This window comes from Thamnophis sirtalis, unplaced genomic scaffold, assembly GCF_051295495.1.
Source record: "Thamnophis sirtalis isolate CommonGarterSnake01/CBP01778 unplaced genomic scaffold, rThaSir2_p1.2 scaffold_3, whole genome shotgun sequence".
NCBI classification, from domain to species: Eukaryota; Metazoa; Chordata; class Lepidosauria; order Squamata; family Natricidae; genus Thamnophis; species Thamnophis sirtalis.
The window spans coordinates 18,221,594-18,242,196 of record NW_028261383.1 but is presented as its reverse complement, the minus strand read 5'-3'; the positions used below and the strand labels follow the sequence as shown (position 1 = coordinate 18,242,196).

Genomic DNA, 20,603 nt, shown 5'->3' with positions numbered 1-20,603 from the left:
GATGAAACCTTTGGAGACTCCAGACATTTTACCTCACGACGACTCCCGGGCAGTGGTGGCACTCAAATAATGTAACAAAAGGTTGTTATTAAATTCTGGTCAACAGAAGTGAGGGACCCCATGAGGTAACCTCAAAAACAACCTTTATTGAACCCACAGCAAAGACGACGATAGAACAACAACTTCAGCACCACGCTCTGCTTGACAGCTATTTATACTGGAGCTGTCAAGCCGAACAACCAATGGGGAAGCTGCAAAAGTCCCGCTTGACAAGCAGGACAACCAATGGGGAAGCTGCAATAGTCCCGCTTCAGCCAGGCGCGCCTTAGCCAATGGTAGCTATCCGTTTGTTACCGGGCAGCCAGGTCGCAAGTCGAGGACCTTACAGTTCTCTTCACCCGCTGACCGAGGCAGAAGCCCTGACGCCGCCCCGCACAGACAGACAGACAGACAGACGGACGGCTGCCCAACCGTCTTCCTGAAGGCCTCCAGGGTTGGCGCCTCCCCCACACACCCCAATCCCAGGTGGGGGGCAGCTTTCGGTCAGGAAATCACTCCTGATCGCTTCCAGGTCGGATCCCCCTCGGAGGACGATCCCATTTTCCCTCCTGGGCTGATCCACCGTCTCCGGGCTTCGTTTTCTGTCAGCTGAGGGGGGATCCCTGGAGACGCTGCCCCACTCCGGGGTCTGCCTGTGGGATCCCGAGTGAGATCCCAAGGGCAGGAGTGGGACTCCGGTCGATCTCCTCCTCTCCAGGAAGGGCCGCAAGTGGAGTCTCCCCCACCCCCCACCCAGAGCCCAGCCCAGAGCCCCGTCCCCCTTTTCTGCCCCCCAAGCCCAGAATTCATGGAGGTCCCCCTGTCTGAGCAGCAGCTCTTCCTCGGTCCCCCTCCCCGATTCTCAGCCCAAGGACCCTCGACGCAGTTTTTCCTCATCTGTCAATTTCCTCCCTCCGACTTTGGTGTGTTGGTACAAATCGTCTTTCGAAGAGAAACGCCGTTTCCAAATAAATGCAGCTTTTCCAGCCTTTCCAGATCTCTGCCTTGATTTGAAACGAACCTTTAAGCTCCATAAACCTCAGAAACGTTTCCTACGATGAAGGAGCCGGATTCTCCCTTCCTGCCGTTTGTTCTTTGCCAGGGAACTCAACGCTTTGCCTGCAAGGGTCGTGGGAGAAAAGGGGGATTTTACGGGGAGAGAAAACCGCCGTGGGACTCCCAAGTCCTAAGAATCCAAACTCCAAGATCAGCTCCGTTCTTCTGGAGGGGAGTCGAAGGAAATATTTTTCCCCAAAGAAGAAAAAATCCATATCCACAGATATTTGTAAGAGGATCTGAGCGGATTTTCTTGTAAAAGGTTTTGGTGTTATTTAGGAAGGGTGGATGGATGGACGGATAGATGGACAGTATATCAAAGCAAGCGGCTCTGGTTCAAGAAGGGCTCTGGGTTCATCTCAATGGGCGGAAAGTAAGAGGGAGGGACTCTTCCTCCCTCCCTTCCATCGACTTTATGGAACTCCGTGGGAGGAAAAGCTCTCCTAGCCCCGCTCTGAAGTGAAGGAGTATAAACTATGCCATAAGGAAAAACGAAATAAAATGAAAATCCTCTCTCCTCCGCAAATGAGCTGGACCAGCTTTCCCACCCACCCCCGCCCCTGATTCCTCCGTAGCCTCTAAACGGCCCTCCTTCTTCTTAAGGGGGGGGGGGGGGAGAAAACTATTTCTTCCGATTTTCCCTGGGAGATTTGCCGAGCCCCCCCCTCCCCTTGGGGAAAATGTCCCACTCGGAGACCGGCGCCAGGATGGCCCTCCAAAGCCATGGGCTCCACTCCATAGGAAGGGCCGTGGAGACCAGGCAGCTTTTTGGGAGGGGGGGGAGCTCCAATCTGGATCCTTGCCAAGTGGGGGGGGGCTGGGACCCTAGAGCATCATGACACCATCCTTGGGATACTCAGACTATGAAAAGAAGACATTTTCCCATGAGGAATCTTGGAGAAAGAGCCTTTCCTGGATTTGGCCCTTTTCAGCCGCAGCTCTTTGGCCTCCCAGCCCCTCCCCGACTGTGGGGCTCCCCCCATCCCACGACCCACCAAGCTCTCCCCCTGGAGTAGCCTCCGCTGCCCTTTGGAGATTAGTCCCCTTCTCCACCCACCCACCCACCAAGCGCCCGTTTCAGGGACGCTTCCCCTCCCCCGAGTTAGCTAGAAAGAACCCGGAGGCCCCTTTCAGAGAAGGACCAACCCACCCGGGGACAGTTTGGGAACCTAAGCGGACATCTAGTCCACATCCTCTCCCACATGCATACAGAGGAAAATCTAGTTGAGAATCATAAAGAGAGCAAACAAAAGGAGAGTCCCTTCTGGACCTGCCGTGAATCCCCGTCTTGAGCTGCAGCCCCACCCCTCCCCCCGGACTGAAGGGACCCACCTCCCATTTTCTCCGCTTCTCTCTCTGCCCCGAACGCCCTCCTCCTTCAGGTGAAGTCACAATGGACTCTGCCCGGACACCGATGACGTTCCAGCAGGGAGAATCCCCATTGGTGCTTCAGGTCGTTCTGCCCCGCCCCCCAATGCAAAAAGTCCAAGAACACAAACACAAACACAAACACAAACACAAACAGAGAGAGAGAGAGAGAGAGAGAGAGAGAGAGAGAGAGAGAGAGAGAGAGAGAGAGAGAGAGAGAGAGAGAGAGAGAGAGAGAGAGAGAGAGAGGTGTTGATTTAATGTGACGATTCTGCCGTAGGAAGAGTTTCTGCGTTGGATGACAAGGGGGAGGGGCAGGCCTAGCCAGCGAGGACAAGTTGGGGGGGGGTCACGCCCAGACACCCCCAGTCCGAAGGGAGCCCCCGAAAACCCTCAGTCAGACCAGGGAGAAGCGCCGCTTCGCTTCAGGGGAGAAAAAGGCTCCGGGGCGCCTGGCTCGGCTTGAAGGGAAGAAAAAACTATTGTTATCGTCTCGGGAGCCCGAATGGCGGCGGCGGTTGCCAGAGGCGGAGACCCGACACTGCATCACCGGACGCCACAGAAACGGCATCGAAATCCCACCACGCTCATCCCGCTCTTTTTTCGGCTCTCCCAGAAGAGAGTTTGGGGGGCTTTCCCAGAGAAGCGGGGGGGCAAACTATCCCCCAAAGCCCCAGAAGACGAGAAGCAACGGGTGGAAAGGAACCAAGGAGAGAAGCAATCTAAGGAGAAACTTCCCGACAGGGAGAATTAACCGGTGGAACTCCTTGCCACCAGAGGTTGTAAATGCTCCAACACTGGAGGCTTTTAAGAAGAGACTGGACGGCCACTTGTTAGAGATGGTAGGGGGCTGGACTAGATGACCTCCAAGGTCCCTTCCAGCTCTTTTATTTTAACTGCAGGCCGTTCTTGGTTCTGCGCGTCAATAAACCTCCTTTCCTAAACAGCCTCCATTTTATTCCCTTCTTGGAACTGGACCCGTTTTTCCTTCCGACACTATCAGGGGATAAAATAGAAACCCACGACTGGAAGGTGCAACTGAAGCGGTTTAATGTGGAGGAAACATGCAGCTGGTGTCCAAATGAAGAGGGAGACACGGACACAAACTTGTAGCTTTATATCAATATAAATGTATTTAACATTCGCAGCAGAGAAGACAGTCAGGAGCATCCTGAGGTAAATCTCAACCGGCGCACAGAAGAAAAAGGCGGGAAACAAGGGAAACGCCCCCTTTCCACCCATAGCAACCAATCAGAGCGCAGATCCCCTCAGGCGGAGCCCGCCCTCACTCAGCCACAACGGGGTCTTTGGGATCTTTGTGCACTTTCCTTCTCCAGCCGTTAAATTGGATATCTTCACATTTAAAGAGTTCGAAAGAAACATCTAAAATGACTTTGATTTTGTCCATTACGTCGAATTCTCAGGCTGGAATATTTTTAATCTTCATTCCGATAAAAAGAAGTCAACGTCTTTGTTTTCTTTTAAATACCTCAGACTTTTCTTTGCGTTTTGTATAATAAATAAATAAGATCTTCAGACTCCAGAAAGAGTACAAAGAAGAGCAACAAAGATGGAGGCTAAAACATATTAAAAAACGGTTGCTGGAACTGGGTATGAAGAGAAGGACGAGGAGGGACATAATGGCATATTCTGATACCTTAGGGGCTGCCAGAAAGAAGAATTATTTCCTTTCCTATTATCTCTATACTATAAATAAATATGAAGGAGACCTAATGAAAGAGGTGGAGGTGGAGTTGCGCTGTATAGAAAAAATAACCAAAGCACTCTAGAAACGCAACAGAAGAAAGACGAAAACCTCCTTCAATGCATTTGGGTTAATATAAAAGATGAAAAAGGCGTCGAAGCTTTGTCTGAAATGGAGCCTTTCTTCCTCCTACTGCCAAGGCCATCATCCAATTCTGGCACTTTGCCCCAAATCCTCCAGGGGGCGCTCTCTGCCAAAGGAAGGGAACTCCAGGAGCTTCCCCATTGGCCCACTGGAGGGCGAACGTCACGGCTGGCTTTCCACAGGAGGCGGCGAAGGAAGTGACATCACTGAGCCTTGCCGCTCTAGGACACCGCACTCTCTCTCCTTAACCGTTGGGGCTCCGCTGGAGGCACAGAGGCTGCGGGAGAATCTGGTGGGTGGACATCCAGACGTGCCTCGGGTGAGTTAGGGACTCTTCACGGGTTGCATGCTCACCAGCCGCCCTCTTCCTGCAGGGGGAAACGGAAGAAGCGGGGATGCCGGCGGAAATCCAGGGAAGAGCCCGAATTGGGGAAGGGGAGAGTCAGCCCAGCAGGAGAGAAGAGAAGCCGGGCGAGGAGGCAGGATTCGCACCGGGCTCCCAGAGGGCCCGATCCTGTCTCCGGAGGGGGAGAGAAGCGGGGCGGCTTCTCCAGCTGCCTTCTTTATTCAGTGGCCTTCTTTATTCAATTCCACTTTCTAATTCTTGGTTTTTCTTTTTCTTCCCATCTCAGATACAGAAACTGAAAGCCATTTGTGGTTTTTGCAAGACATTTTTTTTTCTTGGTGGGAAAAAGAGCTGAATAACTTGCAGGGATCCGTCCCAGAAATGGTCCCGTGAAGGAAAAGGCATCTGGAGACCCACCAAAGCCCTTGGATCCATCTGGAGTTGCTCTGCAGGACAGAGAAAGGATGGAGACACAACCTTTTGCCAAGGAGGGAAGCGGAAAAGGCCCTTCAGCTGCTCAGCCTAGGAAGGGGGGAAAGCTCTGGACAAGGACTGGGCAGAAGATCCTGGAGGAGGAAACCATCCTCCCTTCCGAAGTTCAGCCTGGGAACTTCATTCAATACCGGGAGATTGAGGGTCCCCGAAGACTTTGCAGCCGACTCCACGCCTTTTGCAGGTGGTGGCTGAGACCAGAAAAGCACACCAAAGCCCAGATGCTGGACCTAGTGGTTCTGGAGCAGCTCCTGGGTCTCCTGCCTCCGGAGATGGAGAGCTGGATTCGGGAGTGTGGAGCAGAGACCAGCTCCCAGGCGGTGGCCCTGGCAGAAGGCTTCCTCCTGAGCCAGGCAGAGGAGCAGAAGGAGCAGGTCCAGTTGCAAGTGAGATACTTTAGGGAGCTCAGAAGGGAATAGAGGAAGTGTTTGAATCATTCACCCCCTCCTTCCCAAACTTCTCTGACATTCATAATATGTGGCAATGTCCCACCAATTCTTCTTGTGGGATATTGTTCCATTGTTTTCTCACTCAACCACATGGATGGATATTGGGGGCTTTGAGGTTGTGTTCCCAATATAAGAATCCATTTTATTTCGTGTGACATACATTAATTCCGCTTCTTTTTTCCTTCCTCCTATTTGAAGTGCTGCACTGTGGAGATCAGAGATCCTGAGGGAGAGAATCCCTCTCAGGAGCTATTTTTCAGGAGGATCCCTTGGGAAGATCAAAGTCAGGACAGCTCAGGAGGTAATGGAAGATCCTCCTATTGCCCATCTATCTTACTTTTGGTCTCTCTTCTCTTCTATAGAATATCTCCTCCTATTTTGTTAATTATGCATTTTGAAATTATTTATTCCTTACAGAGAAACAAAGAATGAAGCTTTCTGGTTTTTATGATGGACATCAAACAGCGGCTGAACCTCCAAGCCAAGTAAGAAAGGGAAAAGTAATTATATTTCTATTCTCCCTTCAGGAAGTGAAGTGGGTATGGAGGGTGCTCTCTGTCCTTCTATTTTCCCCTCTTGTTTGGCCTGGATTATTCTTGTGATCTTCCACAACATGGAGAGCAGAATAGAAGATTCAAGTTTCTGTCAACCAGCATAGCTTCCTCTGGTTATCTTGTTCTGCTAGATACTCCTCCAACTTTGAGTATATAGGAAGCAATTTTTTAAAAGTCCTTCAAGAAATAGCAATAGCACTTAGAATTCTATACTGCTTCATAGACATGCTTTTACAGCCCTCTCTAAGTGGTTTTTACAGAGCATTTTGGCCCCAACAATCTGGATCATCATTTTACCCACCTCGGAAGGATGGAAGGCTGAGTCAACCTTGAGCCTGGTGTGATTTGAATTGCTGAACTGCAGCTAACAGATGAAGTAGCCTGCAGTACTACACTCTAACCACTGCACCATCTCGACTCGTAACAGTGCTAGAGATCCATTTTTTTGGTAATTCTTTGACTCAGAATTGTGCAAGACTAATGAAAAATAAATAAATGCTCACATTCCAGCATTACTATTTAAAAAAAACCTTATTTATAACCAAAAATAAGCAAATCATATTAAAAATAAAGCAGACTATTACAATCCAAAGGGAGTGGACATGTTGAGCATGTAATCACGGTACTTTGTGTTACAAAATAATTTTCAATCCTCTGATTTACGCCTGGATTAGGAGATCAAACATTACCGCTTTGCAATGTCTGAGAAATGACTTTCCCAACGATATTTCTCTTATTCGGTTTTTTCCTTTCAGCCAATGGCTCAGACTACCAGATCAATCAATGATAGACAGAGCGATGGATCAATTGATCCAGAGGTGAGGTTACTTTACTGAAATGCACCGAAAGTTCTGCAGAATCAATCAACTTGATAAAACTTCCCAAATATTTCTTCAGTGAAAGCAATTTTCAGATTTGCCCATTTTTTCATCTAAAATTAGGACTTGTGTGACACACAGCCATTTAATTTATGGTATTGCATATCTTTGCTTTGGGAATTTGGGAACAATGGAACAGAAATAGAGTTGGTAGGGATGTTGGAGGTATTCTAGTCCAACCTCGGCTCAGACAGGAAGCCCTATAACATTTCAGATAAATGGCTGTCCAATTTCTTCTTAAACACCCCCAGTGTTGGGGCACCCACAGTTTCTGGAAGCAAGTCATTCCACTGATTAATTGTTCTCACTGTCAGGAAATTTCTCTTTACTTGTAGGTTGGTTCTCTCCTTGAATACTTTCTATCCCTTTCTTCTTGGAATACTGCTATGATGTCACCCCCTAGTCCTCTTTTCATGACAATAGACATACCCAATTCCAGCAACCGTTCTTTATGTTTTAGCCTCCAGTCCACTAATAATTTTGGTTGCTCTTCTCTGCACTCTTTTTAGAGACTCAAGATCTTTTTTACATCTGGCTGCCAAAACTGGATGCAATATTCCAAGTGTGGTCTTACCAAGGCATTATAAAGTGGTACTAACAATTCATGTTATCTTGATTCTATCCCCCTCTTAATGCAGCCTATGATTCTGTTTGAGGTTTTTTTTGGCAACTGTAGCTTACTGCTGACTCATGTTTAAGTGCTTGTCCATTAGGAGTCCAAGATCCCTGTTGCACTTACTACTGTTGAACCAGGTATCACCTATTCTATGCCTGTCCATGTGGTTTTTCTTGCCTAAATGTAGAGCCTTACATTTCTCACTGTTGATTTCATTTCGTTAGATGTGTCCCAATCTGTCGACTCTTCTATATCTCAAGCTTATCTTCTGGAGTGTTGGTATTCCTGTCAATTTGGTCTTGTCTACAAATTTGATGAGTTCCCGTTGTATTCTTTTGGTTAAGTCATTGATGAAGATGATGAAATCTTGCTAATTCTCCTGTTGTGTTCTTTTTTCCATGTTCAGGGGAGTCTTATGACCTTCGAGGACGTGGCTGTGTCTTTCTCTGAGGAGGAATGGTCTCAGTTGGATCCTGATGAAAAAATACTCCATTCTGAAGTCATGCTTGAAAACCATAGGAACGTGGTCTCTCTGGGTAAGTGTCTTCTAGTCCCAATCAGAGAGTTCATAAAGACAGATTATAGTTAGTTTTTTATTTTAAAAACCACTAATCCAATATTATCTCCTGCGAGGGAGAAGGAAAGGATCTGCCTTCTCGTACTCCAAGGAAAGAAAGAGTCAATGTCTCTCTGCTTAGATGCTTTCTCTGCCATTTCTTATCTGTATTTTTCCATTTCTATTTGAACTTATCTGTGGAGGCTGAAAAGAATGAGGTATGTTTTTATGTGTCCTCTGGAGGTCATGTGAGAGGAATGTCTTGTCATTTGTCCTCTGAAACCTGCAAAATTGTGTGAAAACAGAACTTCCACACTCAGGCCATGGAAGAGCATTCTCCTAATCCAGTGGTTCTCAAGCTTCCTAATGCCGCGACCCTTTAATACAGTTCCCTATGTTGTGGTGACCCCAACCATAAAATTATTTTCGTTGCTACTATGTAACACTGGGAGCCACAAAACCTGGGTGGGTGTGGCCATCTCAACACCACTCCCACCCAGTCACATGACATCCCCCTCCCCCACAGGTTTCATGGCTCAGTGTTTTCTGTGGGAATAGGGTCTCTCTCTTCTCTCCCACTCCCTCTCATTTCTATTTTTCTCTATTTTTCCTCTCTCTCTTCTTTCTTTCTTTCCTTCCCTTTCCCTCTTTCTTTTTCTTTTTTTCTCATGGAATATGATAGCAAATCCAAAATAAAGTTATTAAATGTAGAAAATTGCTTTTCTGTAATCTTTTCATAGTGAACTCTAAGTTGATAGAAGCTGGCAAGATTATACTAACAGCAATAGGAGATATTCAATCCCCTACTGGCAGTTAAAAGGAACAAACAGCCGAGATCTCACACTACTCCTGGAAACACCAAACCTGAAGTAGTCTGAAGCAACCTGAAGATGACGAATGAGACTTCGTCGAAACGTCGCCAAGACATCTCCAATTCTACGCGGGAGAAAACCCGAACAACTAGAGACCCATATATACATACATACATACATACATACATACATACATACATACATACATATAATTGTTTTCTAGATATTTTCAAAGCTTTCATGATTCATAAATATAGAAATCATCATATCTATATCATACCATTATAAGCATGCTAACATACAACCTATGGAATTTTGGAGAAATTCAGAAGGAAATTCACTTGACTTTCTACAGTTTCACCTTTTTCTCTAACTTTGTTATTATTTTCATTTCCCTTTTGCTTTGAAGGTAATAATGGGCAGGAGAAACAAGATTCCTGTGAACTGTTCCAAGTGCTCAATGCTAAAGATGGAACTGAGAAGTTTGGAATTCAAATGGAAATTGAAACCCATGACAAAAACCAGTCGAAGAATTGGAATCAGGAAAGCTCATGTTTCACTGATACTCCGATGCAAGACTTTCTTGCCCAACAAGAGAAAATAAGGAAAAAATATACTGGAAAAAATGTGAATCTAATCAAAGCTAAAGTACAAGTAAATGAACACTATTTAACCCAAAACAAAGGAGAAGATGCTATAAGAAGACACAACGGACAAAATTACAATGGAACAATCATTCTTTTTCTTGAAAAAACCATCCTTACATCTCAAAAAGTGATAGACACAAAAGAGAAGTCTTATAAATGTTTGGAATGTGGAAAATGTTTTAGAAGAAGTGCGCAAGTTACTATCCATAAAAGGATCCACACAGGGGAGAAACCATTTAAATGCATGGAATGTGGAAAGAGTTTTTCTCAAAGAGGTAATCTTACCGCCCATAAGATGATCCACAAAGGGGAGAAACCATTTAAATGCATGGAATGTGGAAAGAGTTTTGCTCAAAGAGGTAATCTTACCACTCATAAGATGATCCACACAGGGGAGAAACCATATAAATGCATGGAATGTGGAAAGAGTTTTGCTCAGAATAGTGGTCTTATTTCTCATAAAAGGATCCACCCTCGGGAGAAACTATATAGCAATAGCAATTCCACTTAGACTTATATACCACTCCAAAATGTTTTATCATACTCTGAGAGCAGTCTACATATTGTCAGCATATTGTCCTCAACAATCTGGGTCCTCATTTTGGTGATCTCAGAAGAATGAAAGACTGAATCAACCATGAGCTGCTCAGGATCGAACTCCTAGCTGTGGGCAATTAGCTTGTAGTACTGCGTTCTAATCACTGACGCACCGTGTCTCTATAGATTTGTGTGTTTATGCATATTGTGCCTTTCTGATCCAAATGAAAGAAGGTTGAATCCAACAAAATGAAACTTAATGTGGAGAAAAGTAAGATTTTACACCTGGGCAGGAAAAACAGATTACATGAAACCTGGCTCAAAATCAGTAATTGTGAGAGGAACCTTGGGAGTCCGAATGGATGATCACTTAAACATGAGTCATGTGTGTGACACACACTGGATAGCCACTTGTCTGAAATAGATCCTATAGGAATATCAATAGATCCTGTAATGGTATAGGATCTCCTGCTTGAGCTGAAATTGCAGATAGGGGCACCACCCACTGAGGACTCATACCGGGCTTAGGACGTCAGGCACCAGGGCTTTGTCCATTCCTGGATGGACAGAAGGAGAATGTTATGTCTTTGGGGGAATCTTTAAAAAGAAAAAAAATCTTCCGATTCACTAGTGGATGCAGAAGTGAATTAAAATCTCTCTCCAGCAACTCCCATCTCATCAAATTGGAGCCTCAAAATGTTATCAGTACTGTTCTGTCAAAAATTAGGTTAATTTTGGATTAGGACATAAAAATGATTAATGCCATCTGTTTGTTTACCTATTATAAATCTATAGGAGTTGAGGTTGTTTTTAATAAAATGCCAAGTTAAAAAATTTCAATTTCCACTGATTCAAATCTACTCTCTCCATTTTCTTGCTAAAAGATTTTTTCTCATCCATAATTTGCATTTCTTGTTCAAACAAATAGTCACAATTTTCACTCTGCAAAGCCACTGCCTTCATTTTGGCTATTCCACAAAGATCTTTAATGTTCCAAGATGCAAATGGGCTTATTATGAAGAGAAAAAACAACAACCCACACCTGAAATGTTCTTTGTCTGGGTGGCAACCAGATTAGATCCCTGTTTTAAATTCCAAATAACAAATTTAATGTTCTTCAGCATTATAGAATTAACTGTTAGTAAACAAAATCCCTCAATGGAGAGAAACATTGTTAGCAAAGTGCTTGGAGCTGCCCCGCACCTTTTAAGGACCCTCTAGGGGGGGCTCACCCAGACCCACCTCATTAATCCATCTAAGAATCGTGCCAATTAGAACATTTGGTGAAGGAGGAGATCAGGAGGCATCCTGTCAAAAGGTTCTGAGGTGATCCTGGGATCTGCCTGATCTCAGCCTCCATCTGTCCACACCTTTCAACAAGATCTCCATCCCTTCCACACACCCTGCTGCCCCCATCCTGGGAAAACTGCCATCTGGAACTGGACCCCTCCCCACCACCTTCCCTGGGAACGGAGGATTCCTTCGGCTGGAATGAACCGAACCGGCTGCTTGCAAGGCAGAGCCTGGTCTAGGGGCGGTCTCCCTCAGAATCCCACCAAAGGCCACCAGGGTGGATCCTCCACAGCACAAAAGAGACCCCTCAAAAGTGCTTCTCTCATTCATCATTTGGTCGGAGATGGGAGGGGGTGATAAGCTCTTCCTTCGGATAGAATCAGACCCTTCCCCACCTCCTTCCCTGGGAACGGTGGGTTCTTTCAGCTGAAAGGAGGCTGGCCAGTTTCAGGCAGAGCCTGGTCTGGGGGGGGCGGTGTCCTCCTTTGCATTCCCCCAATTCTCCTCTCTTGGCTGTTGACGTGGTCAGTCCCATGTAGCATCTAAACTAACCAACTTGGTCTTCTGTTCTGGGTCCTTCTGTGCCTCTCATCTGCCTCCTCCTCCTCCCCTCCAGCCAAGCCCATGTACCTCTCTGGGGAGTTTGCTCCTTGTTGCATATCTTGTATATAATCTAAATATTTCTTCCATCCCAACAAGCATCTTCCCGCTTGCTGGAAGAACCCCCGAACCCCCCCCCCCCGGATCAGGCTATGCCTGCAGGCAGAAAGTCTCCTTCCCAACTGTTCCCGGGGGAAGGAGGTAGGGAGGGGGACTGACTCCCATATGGCAGATTGTGTCTTGGATGAGGGTGACAGGAAATGGGGATGGGATTCAGAGGGAGGGAGATCTTGGAGAAAGGGAAGGTGTGGCAATTAGGGCTAAGATCAGGCCGATGACAGGATCACACCAGAGCCTTGGAGAGGATCCCTCTTGATGTCCCCCTTCACCAAATGCTCCAACTGGCACAACTCTTGGATGGATTAATGGGGGTGTGTCTAGGTGAACCCTCACCCCCAAGAGGGTCCTTTAAAGGTTCACTCCAGGACAGAGTACTTTGCTAACAATGTTTCTGTCAGCCTCTACTTGCTTGCTATCGGCTGCCATAGAATAGCAATAGCAATAGCAATTAGACTTATATACCACTTCATAGGGCTTTCAGCCCTCTCTAAGCGGTTTACAGAGTCAGCATATTGCCCCCAACAATCCGGGTCCTAGAAACGGGGAGGGAAGGGGCTTGAGGTATTTGGGATGGGAAACATATGGTCCTGGAGGAGTTATCAGAAGGGGGGTTGGTTCTCACCATCTTCTGCGCATGCTGATGGCCTATGTTTGGACTTAGTCAAGGTCAACTGTCTCTCCATATCATCTGAATGAGGTTTCTCAAGATGCAACCCGCATGACACCTCTGAGAGCTGCAGATTGAGCATTGGGTTGGGGTGATTGGGGGGAGGGTGCTGAGTAAAAGTTTGATATGTACATGTTCGCACCTTTTTGGCTCAGAACTGCTATCGCTGCTATCTTTTCATGACCAGTAAAAGTATCTTTAATTCCACAAACAATGGAATTAGGAGTTTTCTTCCTTGGTTATTGATGGAGGCACGCCTGACATTTTCTCTCTGTTGAGGGATTTTAAAAAAAAATATTTTTATTAAACAGGTTTTTTAAATTGACATTTTCTTTTGATATGTTTCCACATCAGTATACATCTATTATATATCCCACTTAGCCCCCCTTACCACAATCTATCTTTGTGTATACACATAGTTCCAATTTTTTTATACATACTAATGTATTCCTATATTGAGTTACAATCATTCATAATGTGCCATTTTCATTAATACAAACTTATTTATTTATTTATAACTCTTGTATCTTCTTCATTTAATCCTTAACCTGGGGTCTCACCTAGACAGCCTCCCTCAGCAACCAAGAAAGAAACCACTTCATTTCTCAGAATTAAGAGTACTTTTACTGGTCATGAGTAGATAGCAGCTAAGCAAAGCAAGATCTGAGGCAAAAGCGCGCAAAATCATACATATCAATATGTGACCAAACCCCCTTCCCCTGGTAACTCCATCCCATAGTCCAATCTGCAAATCCCTTAGGTGTCATGTGAGTTCCATTTTCAAAGAGCATCATCAGGTTGGTATGCAGGACGGTTGGCCTTGGCCACACCAATCACTGTCTCCAGCATGCGCAGTAGATGGTGAGAACAAAACTCCCTTTTTACAATCTCAGAGATCGACCCCTAGGCCCCTAACATATGGGGTGCCGCAGGGTTCGGTCTTATCCCCCCTACTTTTCAACATCTACATGAAACCGCTGGGCAAGATCATTTGGCGGCACAGGATAAGATACCACCAGTATGCGGACGATACCCAGTTGTATCTGTCCGCCCCGTGCCAACTCAATGAAGCGGTGGACGTGATGAACCGGGGCCTTGAAGCTGTTAGGGACTGGATGAGGGCTAACAAGCTTGTGCTCAACCCAGATAAGACCGAGTGGCTTTTGTTTTTTCCCTCCCACTAATTTGGCAAGTGTTCCATCTCTCAGGCTGGGGGGTCAAACACTACACCCCTCAGACAAGGTCCGCAACTTGGGAGTCCTCCTGGACCCACAGCTGACTTTTGACCACCATTTGTCAGCTGTGACCAGGGGGGCATTTGCCCAGGTTCGCCTGGTGCACCAGTTGCACCCCTACCTGAACCGGGAGGCCCTCACAACAGTCACTCGTGCCCTTGTGACCTCTAGGCTGGAGTACTGCAATGTGCTCTACATGGGGCTGCCCTTGAAGCGTATCCGGCGACTTCAGCTAGTCCAGAATGCGGCCGCGCGAGCGATTGTGGGTGCACCTTGGTTCACCCACATAACACCTATCCTCCGCGAGCTGCACTGGCTACCTGTCGATCTCCGGGTGCGCTTCAAGGTGCTACTTGTCACCCATAAAGCCCTTCATGGTAGTGGATCTGGGTACTTGAGAGACCGCCTACTGCCAATTACCTCCTCGCGACCAATTAGATCACATAGATTAGGCCTCCTCCGAGTTCCATCTGCCGGTCAGTGTCGACTGGCAACTACGTGGAGGAGAGCCTTCTTGGTAGTAGCTCCGACCCTTTGGAACGATCTCCCCGTGGAGATTCGTACCCTCACCACCCTCCAGACCTTCCGCAGAGCCCTTAAAATCTGGCTATCCCGTCAGGCCTGGGGCTAAAGATTGTAACCCACCCGAATGGTATGAATGTTGTGTTTTTTAATTATGTATTGTTCTCACGTGTTATTGTTTGTTTTCCCTCCCCCCTTGAGTTGTAAGCCGCCCTGAGTCCCCCCAGGGAAAAGGGCGGCATATAAATAAACTTTCATAACTCATAACTCATAACTCTTGTGTACTTAAAATTTCCCTTCCCAAATACCAGGCCCCCCCTTCCCCGTTTCAATGGCAGCTGAAAGCAAATAGCGAAACAGAGGCTGACATTTGGCCCTCCTTCAGGAAAAGAAGTTATCCCTGTAAGAAAATAAAACAATAGAAAAGATAACATAAGAAATGTACATTTCAATTAGGATCAAGGCTTATCAGGGTACTTAGTGTAGAACTTCTGTAAGAATCTAGGAGCTCTAACATGGGATTTATCAACCCACTCAGCCTGGGAGAATATGCTTCCAGGATACTAGATATTGATTTCGATTCCTATGCTTCCTGGAGTCCAAGATCTCTTTAACCTCAAAATGTTGTTCTCCCTCAATAAGAAGAGGGGCAGGGGGTGCAGGTAGGGGTACACGAAAAGAAGTGTGCTCTGGCTTCAACAGGTTTACATGAAACACAGGATAAATCCGGTTAAGATGCTTTGGTAAGTCCAATCATACAGATACAGGATTAATGGTTTTCACAATAGGGAAAGGACCGACATACTTCGGCCCCAGTTTCTTTGATTTCTGGGTGGTTTGTAGAAACTTGACAGACAAAAACACTTGATCTCCTACTTTGTACTCACTTTGCTTCACCCTCTTTTTGTCAGCCTGTTTCTGGTGCGCCCGGTGAGCAGCCTCCAACACTTTGTGGGTCATGGGCCAAATTTGGCGAAGCTGGTTACTCCACTTGGTGAGGGGCAAAATTTGAGTTTTTTCTCGAGGTAATTCAGGAATCGGTACAAAGTCTTGTCCAAACAGAACTCTAAAAGGGGTCAAGCCGGTACTGCTGTGCACAGAATACCCTTTTCTCTTTCATATCTTTCTTGCGTGTGCAAGCAAAATACCCCAGGATCACGGTGGCGGGGACAGCGACTCCTTCCTCTGCCGCCACTGAGAAGTGAATACCTGGCTGTGCTGCAGAGAAGAGCCACGCTGTGCAGGAGACTCCTTAGATCACGGTATTTTGCTTGTACGTGCAAGGAAGAGATGAAAGAGAAAAGGAGAGAAAGAGATAGATAGAAATGAAAGAGAGGTGGAAGGAGAGAATGGGAGAGAGGGAAAGGAGAGGGAAACAAATTAGAAAGAAGGGAGAGAGGGAGAGAGAAATGAAAGAGAGCTGAAGGGAGAGAATGAGAGAGAGAGAAAAGGGGAACAAATCAGGGGGAAAGGAAGAGAAAAAGAAAGAGAAAGAAAGAAACTTTCTCAGACCTTGCAATGTCAAGCTAGATCTCTTGCCAAGAAAACTGTAGTTTGATTGGAAGCAAGTCTGATTTTTTAAAAAGAAAATTACAGAGATGGCAAAAAATGCACCTGAAAATAAGATTATTTATAATTTTGGATAATATTGGATTGTAAATGTTTTAACAGCAGCTAGAATTGTATTTGCAAAAAACTGGAAAAATGAGAAAATACCAACGCAGGAGGAAGTTGTTTGAAAAATAATGGAATGTGCTAAAATGAGTAAATTGACATTTGAAATTAGAGAACAAGAAGACGAGCAATTTTACAAGGTATGGGATTTGTTTTATCTGTGGTTAGATAAAAAAAACTGAGAATGAAAAATGTTTTATTCATGTTTTATTTGAAGGAGAATGGTGATACTATAAAGACATTTTGTCATTAAATAGATTAATAACGATATAATGAAGGATTGGTATATATACAAATTGAATAATTGAGAATACTCTTTTAAAATGAAGGAACAACATTTGTGATTGAATATATGATACATAAGGACAATAATGAATACATGTATATTTGATGAGCGATTGGTGATACAATGCATAACTGTAAGTAGTGATGTATACATGTCTAAATGATATTGTAAACATGATTATGTCTGAAACTATTTATTCTGTTGTAAGCAATGATATAGTCATTTATATTGATATAAAACTACAAAGTTTGTGTCCGTGTCTCCCTCTTCCTTTGCACAACGGCTGCGCAATTCCTCCACATTAAATCTCTTCAGTGCAACTTCCAGTTGTGGGTTTCATCCCACCATATTTCGGTGATTGCAACAATGTCATAACTACCTTTGGGTTTCACCTTCACCCCGTTTATTATCCCCGTTTAACAGGAACATGTGCCCCACAAAAGGACTCCCACCTTGATAAATGCTGTTGGCTTTGCCTGAATGACTTGGGGGGGATTTATTTTGGGGGGGGGTGCAAACAAATCATACAGAAAAACAATCTACTTTTTATTCAAATAGACACTCATCGTATTCCAGAATTGACATGGTTTTGCCCTCAATGGAATTGATTTGCAACGTACAGGAAGCGGAGATCGAAAACAGCACTTGGGCCGACCACAATCCAATTCCAATCCAATGGAAAGGCCAAAGGTCAAAGATCCAGACGGACATGAAACAACCCAATCTTGAAAGAGAAAGATTTTGTACAGAAAATGGGGAAAGAACTGGCTTTTTCCTTTAAAGAAAATAGAAAAGAAGACACATCAATGCAGAATCTTTGGGAGACAATGAAAGCTTTCTCTAGAGGTCTGATAATGGACTCCACAAGAAAGAGACATTTAAAGAAAAGACAAACATATAAAGGTCTAGAGAATGACTGTAAGATACTTGGAAAAGAACTACAGAAATCTCCACATAAAAAAGAGATTAAAATGAAAATGGATACAATTCAACACAAAATGGACCTACTGGAAAAGGAGGAACTGGCGCAAAAACTCAGAGGCGCTAAACAGAACCACTTTGGAAATTCAAAGAAGGCAGGCAGAGGGCTGGCATATTAATTGGAAAAAGGCTTTTGGGATGCTGCCAACAGTCGTTAAGTGGGGGAAATGGTCCCGAGTAGCTTTTGTCAATGCTGGGGTAACTTTGGTCAATACATGGGATTGTTGTAAGTGGAGGACTATCAGACGCAAATACTTTTCACAAGAGTCTAAGGAAGACCCCCTTATGGCCCACATAGAAAAAAGGCCGGAGCGTCTCCCCAAGGAAGGGCCCTCTCTGGAAGGTGTAGAGGGAAATTTCCGTCTCTGCATCCAGGAACTCCACTGTTTCTGCCTCGTAGACCAGCCTCATCCACAGCCTCTGCGGTGCCCTTCGCGAGATCACCTTCTGCGGATCCTTGGAGAAAGCAGTAATCTGTGCCCCCAACCCTTTTCCCCAGGGCCCAGATTCCCTCCTGGGGGCTCAGCTGGAAGTTCCCCTTCCTGCGGACGGACTCCTTGGCCCTCCCGATGGCCCAGCATGCTCTGCCCCCCACAGGGACACAGTCTGCCTCCTTCATGGACACTTCCCACCACTTCCATCCTGTGGTGAATCCCTCACGGCCCAGGACACACAATTCCCGGTCGAACCTCTCTGGCACATCTGGGCATTCCCAGTATCTTTTGGCCCAAAACACACTCAACCAATAGCACTAGAGCCGGGGGTGGGTGGTTGAGTGATTCATGTTAGGGATGTAACCCTAGTCTTGGCTTGACAATGTATATGTATAAGCATAAGCCATAATTGTAACAAATGTATCTTACTTTAAATGCTAGAGAGACGTAATTGGATGCTGTTGCTTTTAATCAGCCATCAAAGGAGGAAGGAACTATTACGGTTTCTCCTGATGCTCCTGATTGTTCCTGATAGTTCCTGACTGTTACTGTATGAGCTTAGTCTTTGGAGAGAAGACCGTGTATTGGATGGTGGCTAGTCTGTATAGTAGTTACCTGTCTACATGGTGAATTGTGAGTTGAGCAACTGTAAAGTCAACGTATTGTAAATAGACTATGTATATACTTCAAGACAACTTATAGTCTGTCTGGAGAATATTTATCCTATTTTTGTTATGCAAGTAAAGCTATTCTTTGTTTTACATTTGGTGGCTGTGAGTGACTATTCAGCGGCTTATTTGTTACCAACTTCTGCTGCAGAACTCTAGCCTCCTAACGGGGAAAGACTTAACGCTGGTTATGGGCCCAGTCTGCCCAGAGTACCATTAGTAGCGATAGGAGAGCTGGAGTCGCTGCACACCACCGTAACAAGAATGCTGTTTGTGGTAACAAAAATCCCTAAGACGATGGCGAAAGAACAGGCGATGAATTTGTCGTTGGTCACCCGGCTGGATGGCAGTCTGCTTGCAGTCTGCTATTGCGCAGTGAAGGACTATGAGATTTTGTGCGTAACCCGCCAGATGTGCCTGGCTGGGATCCACAGGAGGAGGAGGATGCCAAGAAGTTAGCGGAGTTTCACCGTGCCAATGAACGAGTGATGTGCATAATTGGACTCAAGTTAGCGGACCAACAACTGGTTCATATCCTTGGTGAGGTATCAGCTGCGAAGTGTTGGGATACGTTGAGAGGAATATATGTAGGTGACACTGTGGGAGCACATATTAATCTGACACATAAACTGTTTAGAACGAGGCTCCAGAAAGGAAATGACGTGTTGGCTCATTTGAACAACATTAAAGCAATGTTCCAGGAGCTGCATGAGAAGGAGTTAATATTTTTCTGAACTGCACCAGGTCTACATTATACTGTCGTTGCTGGATGAAAATTATGATGGGTTTGTTTCGTCTCTCGAGGTTCTATCCCGACAGGACCTAACATTGACTGATGTAACGTCACAACTGTTAGAGGAGTCCAGAAGGAGAATGGAGAGAGAACAGCTGAGAGAAGTACGAACTGAGTGTGATGTTCCCGTAGTTTGTCCATGAGGTCAATGTGGAGAAAAGACACGGACATGAGCTTTCTCGGGATGGAGCGACCCAGATTGGGGGTCTGGAAGTCCCCTTTATTGAGATAGGACAAAGGCAGGAGGAGCAATCAGCAATCAGCATCTCCTACTTTTTTCTTTTTTGTCAAAAAAACTTTTCCCTCTTCGTCTCTTCTCTCTCTGTCTCTCTCTACACTTTCTCTTTCCCTCTTTTGTCACTTTCTCTGTCACTTTCTTCACTTTCTCTTTCCCCCTTTTGTCACTTTCTCTGTCATTTTCTTCACTTTCTCTTTTCCTCTTTTGTCACTTTCGCTGTCACTTTCTCCTTTTCCCTTCTCTCTACTCTCTCCACCTTGTCTCCTTCTGTCTCACTCTTTTTCTTTCTTCCTCTCTCCCACTCTTTTATCACTTTCTCTTCTCTCTATTCCTCTACCTACCTTCTCTCTCTCTCTACCTACTTACTGTATTTCTCTCTCTCTCTCTATTTCTCTCTACTGCCCAACCTGTCCCCATACTTATCTTCGATTGATCATGTTTGCAATAATTCACCTACTTTCCTAAATAGGCGCAGTTCCCTTACTGGAGCCCTCGCTTACTCAAACACAAAGACACACACTCACACATGCACAAAACCATTTTTCTCCATTCCAATTCGGATCCTATAAATCAATTGCTCTGTGAAACATCTGTAACAAAAATTCAGGTACTCAGACATGAAAATGTCATCAAAGCAACAGAGGAGAAATCAGAAGAGTCAGTAAGAAAGGGAGTAGCAAGAACACTTTGAGACATGAAATCACGATGAGGAAAGACTAAGATAGGCTGTCCACAGTGCTTTTTGTTGCTAATTCGACTGGGAGTTTAAAAAATAAAAAAGGGGGGAGCCAATCCATGATCTCAGAGATGCTGTTTTACACTCCCAAAGGAGGGGGGGCTTGAAAGTCCAGGCAAGACCTGGCGTTGAAACCCAGCAGAAAGTCCAGGTGGGC

General features: G+C 45.4%; 1 protein-coding gene across 2 annotated transcripts; it reads left to right on the top strand.

Annotated features, from left to right (window-relative positions):
* Positions 1-4,262: 4,262 nt before the first annotated feature.
* Positions 4,263-11,219, top strand: LOC106554960 (zinc finger protein with KRAB and SCAN domains 7-like). 2 transcript variants are annotated; one of them, XM_014073708.2, is made up of 7 exons: positions 4,266-4,631; positions 4,945-5,536; positions 5,798-5,900; positions 6,017-6,084; positions 6,909-6,971; positions 8,054-8,183; positions 9,425-11,218. In XM_014073708.2, the coding sequence occupies exons 2-7, from the start codon at positions 5,123-5,125 to the stop codon at positions 10,171-10,173; spliced, it is 1,527 nt and encodes a 508-aa protein (XP_013929183.2). In that variant the 5' UTR covers positions 4,266-4,631; positions 4,945-5,122; the 3' UTR covers positions 10,174-11,218. The 2 variants fall into 2 exon arrangements, with proteins under 2 accessions (XP_013929184.2, XP_013929183.2); XM_014073709.2 differs by lacking the exon at positions 6,909-6,971 and having other exon boundaries at positions 4,263-4,631; positions 9,425-11,219.
* Positions 11,220-20,603: the final 9,384 nt, after the last annotated feature.

Excerpts from the sequence above, each read along its gene's own strand:
- LOC106554960 (XM_014073708.2), top strand. The coding sequence starts at position 5,123 with ATGGAGACACAACCTTTTGCCAAGGAGGGAAGCGGAAAAGGCCCTTCA. Across the intron at positions 5,537-5,797 it reads AGGAGCAGGTCCAGTTGCAA|TGCTGCACTGTGGAGATCAG; the intron begins GTGAGATACTTT and ends TCCTATTTGAAG. Across the intron at positions 8,184-9,424 it reads TAGGAACGTGGTCTCTCTGG|GTAATAATGGGCAGGAGAAA; the intron begins GTAAGTGTCTTC and ends TTTGCTTTGAAG.